A 12,271-nucleotide genomic window follows, 5' to 3' on the forward strand; every position below is an offset into this window, starting at 1 on the left:
AGCCGCTCCAACCAAATATTAGTAGCGAACGAATGAGAAGAAGAAACCATGACCCAAAAAAAAAGAGAGTAGCATGCCAGAAAAAATGAAAAGAAAACGAGAGATTAATTCGGTAAGGAGGGAATGAAGAAGCCCCTTTAGCTTTCAAACAGATATTCACATCAAGATATAGCGATTACAAAACTGTTTTTAACATTGTGGGCATTTGGCGTGTCTAAATTAAGGAATGTCAAACCTAGTTCAGTTGATTAAAACAATGGTGTCTCTGCCCAACCACATGATGATGAGAGTGCACTACATGCTTCCTCTTTCTTAGATCGATTCTGTCCCACAAAGCCGTTGACAGGCGGACCAACAAATAGAGCAGCAACGTATGCCAACAGAACCACTCAACTAAATTTGCCGATCTCCATCTTCTTCTTGATTGCCTTCTGACCATGGTATATAAACGAATCTAATATTCCTGAAACTGTAAAGACACCTGAAAACAACATTGAAAAAAGATCATTGTTTCTGCATCAAAACAGTTAAGGTAAAATAACAACCATCAGGAATAGCAATAAGAGAGCAGTCCATATTTCCAGGAGGCTGACTCGAGTTAGTTGACAATATAACTGTGTAATTGAAACCAAAACTTTCTTTGAATTAATGACATCAATACTAAATGAAACGACAGAGAAATGAAACGAGCAATACTCGGTAATATTATAAGGAGACCCACAACCATAATAATTAAATAAAAGCTATAGCCATAGGATTAAAAGCATCTGCAATAGGTTTAGTGGCAAGGATGCTAATGAGGCACATAAATAATTGACAAACGAAATGACATAACTTCAAAATCCATACCAACATTAAAAGTAACCAGAAAAACCAAAAAAGATGGAAACTGTGAGATTTCTCTCATCAATAAAATCAATCAAAGATGGAGGGAGAAATTGGTAATTAGAAATTACCTCCTACTATGGCACAAACGTTGGTCAGGAAGTGCAAGAATGAAATATGCTCCTCTGTGAAAGTTACCTGCAACATGCAAGTCAACCCCATAACAATGTATGTTCAACAACAGGAGGAGCACAAAAGATATCTATATGAATATCATTAAATTAATTTTTCAACTCGCTTGTAGGATTGGAAGAAAACAAAACCCACCTTTATGGGAGAAAGATCATAGAAGAAAAACACTCCAGGAAGGAACTGAAGGTTGCCCATTTCTGTACCCCTATAATGTTCAGTTACAGAGAACTGCAAATTCCAATTATTAGGACATAACATGTTATATTCAACTATTAAAAAGCAAAACTCAGAAACTGAGCTCCTTTTTTCCTTTTCTTAATTTGTATTTACTGCACCTGATTTGACTGGATAGTGTGCCCACTCACATCTGTATACACAGTGGGTACAACCTGAAAAAAAAAACGATGGTTGATTTCCTTGACAGAAACATAGAATGATCTGGTAAAGGTGGTCAATGATAACAGGCAACTATTTCAGATGGAAGAGTAACAGTGGCTGTAAATAAGTTCACTAAAGCACTTGCTGTTCATCTTTGGATCTATTGTATTTGCAGATATGCAATAAATGTGTTTTAAACAAAATCTATATTACCTTACACAGGTAAATATGAGAGTAAGGTAATCAGGATTGAATGGGAACTCGAGATAAGATCTATGATATGCAACAAAAGGTTAGTAAGGTTTGAAACCCATACCCAATTAAGTTCATATATAATTCAACTCAAAGTAGAGAACACAAGGTTTTGGGCCAAAGGAATGAAATAAGCAGATAGCCAGCAAGGTGAACCAGAGCCATTTCAACACCAAATATGTGTAACTTCTGAAATAACTCAACTTTTTAAATATTTTTTTTTTCACAATAGCATGCTAATACTAGCATGCAAGATATTCCTGCTGGAGCATGCCATATACTGGTCTGCAATGATAAAGGGGAAAAAGAACTAATTTTCTTTTATTCACAAAAATACAACACCTCTATAATCCACTAATTCTAACACAAATCTAAAACAAAAACAGTCATGGCATTTAGAAGAGTAAATTTCTTCTCCTCTTTGCCTTCTACAGTTTTGCCCTTTTTGCCTGCTAACTCAGTTACACATGTTTGTGCGCGCGTGTGTGCACGCATGTACATGCTCATAAATGTTAATATGTATAAACATATAAATATGTATTGGACATAATAATATTTTGTAAGAGTGCTGACATGGTGAAATGATGTATATAAACTGCAGGTAAATGACATGGAAAAGAACACAAAAGATATAAGAGCCATGGTTTATTTCCATTAGACTACGGTATATTGGTAAGAAAATCCGTAGTGACAATACTGCAGGAAACTGACCTTGATAAAGTATTGATACATCCCACTTGGGTTGTCTTGTGTCCAGTGCACACTGAAGGTTAAAAAACTAATATCTAAGCATATCACAATACATATGAAGTCATAGATAGCAAAAACCTAGAAGAATGCAAAGTTTAGAAATAACAAGGTTGACTAGACTTTATGATTGAGAGAGGAAAACATACCCATCAAGAGGATTTACAACACCAGGGAAATAGTCTCCAAAAGACAATCTGTTGATTGTGTGACTAATCTGTATCATGTGATAAATATTGATTACAAGGCTTTTCTAACAATGTAGGATAAAGTTTTAAGAAGTTTTTTCTACTAGGAACTTTGATGATTTTATCACACTCAAGTCTTTTTATAGGGATCAAGGATCAGGTCTTACATTGAAACTATCCTTTTGAAATGCCAGCAGATCATGCACATGAACATTTGATTGTTGAAAGCTTTTCCCAGGTGCAAAATGGAAGTTCCCAGCTACCTTGTTGACTTCCAAAAAACCATAAATATTGCACCCTTCACCTTCTTCATCTTTAATTCTTTGCAGAAAGCCTTCTCTTTTACACTGGTGTGGAACACATAACATAAGGAAAAAAAAAAGGAACACTAGAAATGTAAAAAGAATAGAACTACTATTACATGTTGCAATAAGCATCTTCAGGTGAGAGAACAAGAGGGATGAAATAATGATTAAGGGAACTCAGAGACATGTAAAAAGTAGACAATGACACAGAAAAGTTCCGGATAAATGGTTTCAGATGATAACATGACTCAAATTAGGTGATTATCTAAAACCAAACCTCACTATTTCTAAATGAGACTTGCCCAGGATTTTGCTTAACAAAAGGGGCCTACTTTAATCACAAGATTAAATTTGGACTGAAATTTATCATTTTCCATAGCTTTTTGGGATTCAAGATCTCAAGCTCACTCACCTGGTCAATCAAATCTGGATTTGATATTGCCCAACCTTTCTTTCGGTAAGCTTCACGGACATCTTCACATGAATTACAACAATCCTCATCAGCCTGAAATAATAAGCACACAAACAATAAAATTTGGAAAAATAAGAAACTCATAATGCCTCTCAGAACATCTCTATATAAAATGATAATCAATTGAGATGGACCACATTTCAGCTATAATCACTGAAACACGTAGGAGAAACTAAAAAAGTGGAGGAGGCCAATGTAATTTGGAATTATATTTCCTCATTGAAGCTGATTGTATTCAAGTTTAAGTTGTTGATAAAGCTCAAGTCATAGAAAGCTATATAGAGAGCACACTGAAATCGAAACTTATAACACAATGGCCATTTATTTTGTATATCCTATAACAGTCTATCAAGGCACTGACTTGGTATGTCTATATTGTTAAATAAACTCTATATTGTTGGACATATAGGACAATGAGGTGCCAATAGACTTCCAATGTTATAAACACTTTGATAATAGATTAAGAAACAAGGATAACATGATAACTGAACCTGTTGGGTTTTGCGTCTCCAAATTATGTGTTACCTATTTTGTTTTAGTGTCCTATTTGGATTTGGATTTTGACTTCCTAGTTGGTTTCCTTGCTTGGTGGAGAGATTTTGTTAATTACCTATTTGATTAGGATTTGGATTTACTTCCTATTAGGATTCCTATGTAAACCTAAGTCCTATGCTCTATAAATAGGACATTGGGGTTAGTTTATTTTGTGTGGCTCATTTGTGTGGCAATCTGGTGAGAGTCAGTTTGTGAGTTTGTGAGTTAGAGAGCAATTTGGGGAATCTTCTTTGTTTGTTTAGGGTTCTCTACTCGTTTGGTTTAGGGTTTGTAATTTATGAGAGTTGGTTTGTGAGAGTTTAAACACTCTTGTGTAATCTCTGTTTGTTTAGTGAAATTCCTCGCCGTGCTTCGCCTGTGGACACAGGCTTTACGCCGAACCATGTTAAATCTCTTGTGTTCTCATTTTGAGATTATTTGTTTCTTTGTTTTCGCCTACAATGTTGATATTCGGTACTTTGTTACAATTCTCTTCCGGTTGTGCATAAAAGTAGAACACTACCCAATTTCCGATCAGTTTCCTGTTTTTACTCTCAAAAACCTCCCCGGACCCAATTCTCCCCCTTCCCACCTGTAACTTCCATTATAATGCACACACATGTTGGTGAGAATCTTTCTACTTCATAGTTGGAATATATAGATTTACAGAAGCACATCCAATCCACTTGGATCTCAAATACAGGGTGCATTGATGACACCTATCTAGTTCAACATTCCCCAAGGTACCATACTAACAGCACACAAACAACTTCCAACATTATATTCAACAAAAATCTAGCATAAGGATCCAGACAAATAAACGTACCGCTTCTGCACCATAACAGGAACCACAGTATGTCTCATTATGCTCAAGCCTTCCACCATGTCTCTGTAAGGGCTTGTCAATCTGTGTCAATGAGAAATAGGTATGAGCAGAAGGAAGGGAAGATGAGTAATTACAAAGAGATAATATGTAGATCCTTCATGTGATACGAAATTGAAATTGCAAAATCAAAGGACATAACTATCTTGCTGATTTTCTTTTTCTCCATACACCAGGTAGTTCCAAGAATACTTTAACCAGGTAATGTATCAAATGTAAATGTGCTGATATAAGGCAGATTATAAATTAATGAAAAGAGTTGGTCCTAAGAAATGTACTTTGAAAAATATTGTGTTACTAACCTTGGGTGCACCAATAACATCTGGCCTTGATTCTATCACATTTCCATGGGAGTCTAATCTTTTTTTGACAATGTCATGTTTCTGCAGTACATAAGAAGAATTAAATTTTACACAAGTCAAACTTGAACAACAAGCACAAGGTGGCAACAAGTGCAGGGCATAGAGCAATTGTGTGTGGCCGTGTAGAGGGAGAGAGAGTTCAGAGAAAAAGTTATAGCACATCACCGATCAATTGGGATACATACTACATCTAGGTGCTGCTCGCCACTGATGTCCATGGCATCGAGACTTAGTATAGAACAAGGGAGGGCAGCAAAAGTTACATCAAACTGCACTTGTGAATGTCAATAAGCAAACGCATCCATTAGTTTAGCCGAAAAGTTGGAGTGCACCACAACATTTCCAAAAGCCGAAAAGTTGTAATAAAATCCTTGAACAAATGGAACAAAGCAATGCCCTTGATATCAAATAGGGGTTATTGATATGAAGCTACTTGGTAGTCGTTAAAGAGGAAAAACAACAACATTACATTGATTCGTAAGGTTTCGCCTCTAGAAGTATCGACCACAAGCTTTGATTCCGTTACCGCATGGAGATATAACTCTGCACTCCCACAATTAAACAAAATAAACATCAATATCAACAATAAATCCCATGATGATCAACAAGGATCGACAGAACGTTGACTTGCAGGACTTGGAATTCAGAAATTCAAACATTTCAGTTCTTCCTGTTACTAAACCCATTGAAAAAAAGAAACGCAATTTACAGGACAAACCCTAGAAATGAACAGATCTTCATTCCCAAATTAACAAACAATCGCGGAGATCTAACAATAAGGAGACGTACGAAGCTCGGAGAGGAAGAGCAGGAGCATGACGATGGAGGAAGCGAGAGTGATAACGCCGCCGGAGAGTGTACGACTGTAGAAATCTTCGTTGATTTTTGGGTAAGCATCCAAATTCCGAAGCTTGCTCATTACGTTGTCCATTTTTTTTTTACTTTGATTTTCTTCGCTCGCTAATAATCTCTAAGATTTGATCTAATAATATCTCATCTAAATGTCTCTGGAATTAAAATAAAATTACAAAGTCTGCAGATTTTTTATTGAATTTCAAAACTTAAACACCCCGTTCTTCCAAATCCAAAGCAAAAGAGGGACACAGAATTTTATTGGAAGCAAAAAAAAAGAAAAAAATTACCAACGGGGCGTCTAAGTTGATCTTCTTGGATTCTGGAATTTCTGCAACTTCTTGTATTTGCTTTTTTATATATTTTTATATTTATTTATTTTTAATTTTTAATTTTTAATTTTCTTTCTTTAGAAGTATTTTAATTTTCTTTATTTATTTTTTTGCTTTTTCACGGGAGAACGAATGACGTCATAATTCTTGTCTCTAGATTTTACGTTGGCTGTAAGAAAACGGTAAATTCCCATTGGGTGGCATAAAACCCGAAACTTTAGGTTTGGGCTTTTTTGTCTTGGGCTGGGTCAAGTTTGTTGGACTAAAATTTGAGCTTGGGCTTGGATCAAGCCCACTCCGCTTATTATCTACGAATTTTTTTGTACATATGCATTAATTTGGATCAAGCCCACTCCATTTGAATGATAAGAATGGTTTGTATTTTAATTTCTCATATATACATTATTTTTGCAAAAAAATAAGGCAAATTTAAAATTATTAAGATACTGAAACTACCACTTAAATGGATCCTACTATGAACGTCATCAAATAAGTTAAGATTTATAAAAAAAAAGTTGATTTGAATGAGCATGATGGACCAAATGGTGAATTGCACTGACATATAAAGTCTTATTCTTTAATCTAATGCCTCCTTCGTTCGATCTCTTCCCTTCTTGTAGTGTAAGTGAATCAGTGTTTGATTTTTTTATCGTTTGTAAAAATTTTAGACCTTTTCAAATGCATAGAAGGATTTAAAATAGAATCGGCCCTTCTGAAAATTATGGGATAGGGTTGGGCTTTAGAGGGAAGGCTCTACTCAATAGATATCGGCTATGGGCTGGATAGTTGGACTTCAAGACCAGTTTAGGCTTGCAATCAATCAGAGCCTCTCTTAAAACATTAATATTTTTTTAACAAACTATAGCAGCAGTGGTCGCTTAGTATCACGGTTTAGTATTCCCCTTCACTTGTAAGTGAGATGTTTTAAATTCAAGTTTCACCCAAAGCGAATTTGAACCACATTATTGCTAGCTCATTGTGAGGCTTAGCCTACCCCCTCCACCTTAGTGCAAATAATATCGTTTGTTTAAAAAAAAAAAAAACAAAACTATAACGTCATCGTGCTACATAATTAGTTGTTAGGGGGAGAGAATCAATGTTGATTGAACCCGCACCATGATTCATAAATATGATTGTTTTCCGCCACTACAATAAAACGTCATCTTCCTTAAAAGATTAACTGGTTTCAACCCCTTGTTAATCTATAAAATAATTGTCAATATTATCTATACGAATTATTAAGAGAAAAGAGAAATGAAGTAATTTTCATACACCATTTGTAGCTTATCACACCTCTTTTTATTTATGGCCGTCAGATTGGATAAATCAAACAAAATCAAGATTAAACATGGGTGTGTAAGAGGCTAAAAAATATGTATGAAAATCGCTTCCTTTCTCAAAATACCAATCATATCCTTATTTTTCTAACCTTGTGGATCTGACAATTTCTTGCATGACTCTTTAACCTGACATGAAATGACATGAAAATAACAGGTTTCAGGCCAACACGTTAACTAATAGAATTGTTATGGGTCACCCATTATGAACCTGTTAGCAAGGTATTAAATATCGATGATATCGGAAATATCGGTAGTCCGAAAACATGGAAATATCGATGGAAATATCGGGATAATATCGATATCGGAAATATCGGTAGTCCGAAAACATGGAAATATCGATGGAAATATCGGGATAATATCGATATCAATAAAAATAATATGGAAACCACGGAAATTGTAAGAAAAACTTGGAAATTTTTATTGAAACTTTGCAGGATGTTTATTTAGTCAATTATCTATTAGTTTATCATAAAAAATTGGAAGGAAATGCATTGTATGATGGATTTAACATTATCAAGTTGATTATATAGCGAGCTGGCAAACATTGTGAGTGTAGAAAATATGTAGTAATTAATGAAAGAAGTTTAAACACACCATAATCATTTATATATAATGAATTAGTACAATATTTTACACTTTATACATTGCATGGTAAGATACATGAGTAACTTAGTACCACATAGAGTTCCTATGAAGTTCAACATTTTCACTATCTTCATCATCTCTATGTGTAGAGTGAGTGTATTGTGAAGAGTAGTTATCAAATGATAAATCCCCAAAATAGTTTTGCATGTAATTGTTAACATGCCACCCATATGGATCCGAGATTGGTTGACCTTGTCCATAAGCAAAATCATTTGAAGATTAAGTCTCGGATTGTTTCCATGAGTCGCTCGATTCCATCCCAACAGGAATGAGATATGAAGGGTAGGGAAATGGTTGGTTATGAGTATAACCATAGTTACTACTTCCCACTCCAACAGAGTCCGAAGTTATAGATAACGAGTCATCTTCTTGACTTGACAAAATCCCCTTGCCTTTTTCTCTACGAGTATAGTCATTCCCTATGGCATTAATTCCTGGTCCTGCCCGCCTACTGCCATGGTCCTCATCCTGTGTTGCATGCGTGAAGTTTGCCTCACCAGTAAAGGGGCTCATAAATCCAGGATGTGGTCCAATATAGTTTCCATATCCACCACCACTACCTCAAGCTCCATTATATCCTTCATCATTCCCACCTCCGGTGGTAGGTGAGTGTTCTCCTGATCTTGTACTAGAGCTATCATTAGTATCAGCACGATGTTGTGGTTGTGTAGGATTGGAAGAAGGTGGAATTCCAGTGTTTCTTGGTCTTAGGCGTAAAAGTTCTTCCAAAGAGTCAGTGCTGCTAGATCCCACCTCCTCCGCTAATACTCTTTTTACATTTATCCATTCATTATGTGCTTCTTCAGCAACTCTGGGAGCTGGGTTGCCTTCATCATCATCTAAATGAAGAGGTCTAATCCATTGATAAAGTTGGTTACCCTCTGTATCATCATCTTCAGTAACAATATCAAACACATCTAGTGGGTCACCACGATCGACATGATCTATTTCTGCTTCCTTATCTCGAATTTGAAGCTTCATGTTGTAGTAGCAATAAACTAATTTTTCCAACCGACTATGAGCCAACCTATTTCTTTGCTTTGTGTGTATGAGTGCAAATGTGCTCTAATTTCTTTCACAAGCAGATGAGGAAGCTGTTTGTGATAATACTTTGATTACTAACTTTCTCACAGTTGGTGCATCGGTCCTATACATGATCCACCATTCAGCTACAATGAAAAACAATGTTGATAAGCCTAATAACTCCAACAAATTCTATTATAAACTTATCGTGAAATATGTTTAGACTCACTAGGAGACATTTTTGTTCGAGCAGTAACTGATGTTGGTTCTCCAAAAATTCTTCTTGCATCTTTAAACCATGTTAGCTGAATTCAATAAATCGTGTTAGGTTAATCCAACAAAGTAATTATTATAGTTTAAGTAATTGTATACCTCATTTCCAAATTGGCCAACTGCTGGTGATGTAGGGTCTAATTTAGAGTATACATTATGTACAGCACGTATAAGGGTACCATCATCTCCAACACAGGGTCTGTATTGGTATCGATGATTCAAATAATATGCTATTCAAAGAAACACATACTCTAATAAGAGAAATAATACTTATGCAACTAAAGAAATGAATTGCAAATTATGACATAATTTATACCTGCTGCATGCAAATCGTGGTATAATGTTTTATACCATCGGTCTTCAATTATCTTTATGACCCACCTTGCACCATGTTTTCTTTCCAATTCATCATTCACTACACGCATCAACTCATATTACCCCCATAGTAGAATACACTTCTGTGTCAACGATCCGTAAAACCTTTAAAGAGGTTCAAACACTTGGCACACATGTTCTGATTGTGTCCAAAAAACATGATCAAGCACTATACTTTCCACCATACGACCTGCATTTGAATGGCTAAAATTGTGGTTGGCCCAATCGTCACTAGTAAATAGTTGCTTCAACCCTGCTTTCTTCTTAAGTAGGTTGTCTAATGCAATATAGTTGGTGGCGAATCGAGTGGTAGCTGGACGAATAATGTCTCCTTTGCAAAATTCACGAATCTTTGCCAACAACCAACCATGATTGTAAATATAATTTGTGATCGTTCTAGCTCTTTTTACCACAGTAACAACATTTTCTCTCTTCCCCATTACCTCAAACATGAGATCAATACAATGTGCTGCACATGATGTCCAAAACACATTATAATGCTTCATTAACTTTTTTCCAGCTTTGACAAATGCAGAACCGTTGTCGGTCACGACTTGGACAACATTATGCTCTCCCACCTCCATGATTACATCCCTCAATAATTTGTAAATATACTTGTAGTTCTTTATATGGTATGAAGCATCAACAGACTTAAAAAAAATTGTCTTTCCCTTGGAGTATACCATGAAGTTTATGATAGACAATCTGGTCGGACCAGTCCATCCATCACACATGATTGTGCAACCATTGGTTTCCCACTTTGACCTCAACTTGTTAACATACTCGCCAATGTCTTTATACTCCATATCCAAATATTTGTTTCTTATCTCATAAGGAGTGGGAGGTTGTACTCCAACACCGGCCTGTTGACATCCCACTACCATATTTTTGAAATGATGTGATGATGCTTTCTCAGCAGGGACATTTTCATAGATAAAGAACTTGCTAATTAGACACCCCATTCCCTCATTCACATTACCTCCAGTCAAATAACTCCAAACACTCTTTTGACGTGCTTTGGATGACTTATATAAACTTGGGGCTATTGGTGGTGTTGGTTGTGATTCTCTAAGACTGCCTCCTCGTCTCATTTGTGCACCACCACTTGTCCCGGAACCTTGTGCTCTATTAGGAATTTTATGAAGGTGTTATCTTTCCCATGCTGATTGTTTGGAGTCACGTAATGCTTGTTTCAAACTGCGTCGTTCTTCAGATCCCATGTCATTATCACATTCGTCCTCATCGTCATCATCATCACTGTCAACCGCTTGGCCAATGACTTCTCCTCGTAGCCCAGCTCGAATATTTTCCATTCCATGTGTTATCTTTTCCTTCTACTGTTTTTTATTTTTTAATAATGTGGTGATGAATGCCTTCTCTTCTGGGGGGACATTATCGCATCGTTGGACATTATGTGCTGGATCTAATCCACTAAGATGATATTTAAGTCGTGTCACTCTGCCACTCTTCATTACCTGACTACAATATTTGCAAATTGTGCCATGTTTGTTTCCGTCTATTGGGTCTCCATGTTTCCAAGCTGGATCACGTTTAGTAACTCCACTGGACATCTTAAACGTACCTATATTTATTTTTCATGAAAATTAGGCAATTATTTTTTGGCTAAAAAATATAGTAGTGACAGAAACATATTAAATAAGAAGTAAAGAAAACAGGAAGTAAAGTTATTTTACAGAAGAATTAAATAGGAAGTAAAGAAAATGATTGTAAGAATTTAAGTAATTATAAAAATAATATGGAATAATAAAACCTAATATTAATGAATAATAATCCAATTTGATAATAAAATAATAAATAACATTAAACATATTAAAATTATTCTAGGGAATAATTATACAACATTACTTAATTACTTCAAAAAATTAACATACAAGTATAAATTACAATAATATAAATATAAGTTCGTAAACTTACCTTAAATATGGAACCCTTTGTGTTGAACCTCTGGAATAGATCTGGAATGACTCTGAAAGGGGTAAGGGAAGAAGAAGAAACGAAAAGGTGTAATAGAGGTTTTAATTTTCGAAGGGTAAAAAAATGTGTGATGATCTAATACTCCACCTCTGAGAATGTGAAAGAATAACACAGTGGCACACGATTTTGAATGGTCTGAAATTGTAAAAGTTGTCCATGGTCTGATACTCCACCATTATTTTTGTCCATGTTCTAAAATTGTACAAGTTGTAATTGTAAAAGTTGTCTGGGTTTTGAATTATTTGGATGCTTTTGAATGAAACCACCATTATTTTTGTCCATGGTAAAAAAATGTGTG

The 12,271-nt window shown here is 35.4% G+C and overlaps 1 protein-coding gene across 2 annotated transcripts; it reads right to left on the reverse strand.

Annotated features, from left to right (window-relative positions):
• Positions 1-104: 104 nt before the first annotated feature.
• LOC126601275 (uncharacterized) lies at positions 105-6,356 on the reverse strand. 2 transcript variants are annotated; one of them, XM_050267965.1, is made up of 13 exons: positions 6,281-6,356; positions 5,608-5,681; positions 5,324-5,407; positions 5,079-5,159; positions 4,720-4,800; positions 3,300-3,392; positions 2,750-2,929; positions 2,544-2,611; positions 2,359-2,410; positions 1,353-1,406; positions 1,153-1,245; positions 957-1,023; positions 105-481 (listed from the first exon to the last, which is right to left on the reverse strand). In XM_050267965.1, exons 3-13 carry the CDS (start codon positions 5,354-5,356, stop codon positions 390-392), a joined length of 894 nt encoding a protein of 297 aa, XP_050123922.1. In that variant the 5' UTR covers positions 5,357-5,407; positions 5,608-5,681; positions 6,281-6,356; the 3' UTR covers positions 105-389. The 2 variants fall into 2 exon arrangements, with proteins under 2 accessions (XP_050123922.1, XP_050123921.1); XM_050267964.1 differs by having other exon boundaries at positions 5,928-6,333.
• Between the last annotated feature and the right edge of the window lie 5,915 nt (positions 6,357-12,271).

This window comes from Malus sylvestris, chromosome 15 (genome assembly GCF_916048215.2).
Source record: "Malus sylvestris chromosome 15, drMalSylv7.2, whole genome shotgun sequence".
Lineage (NCBI taxonomy): Eukaryota > Viridiplantae > Streptophyta > Magnoliopsida > Rosales > Rosaceae > Malus > Malus sylvestris.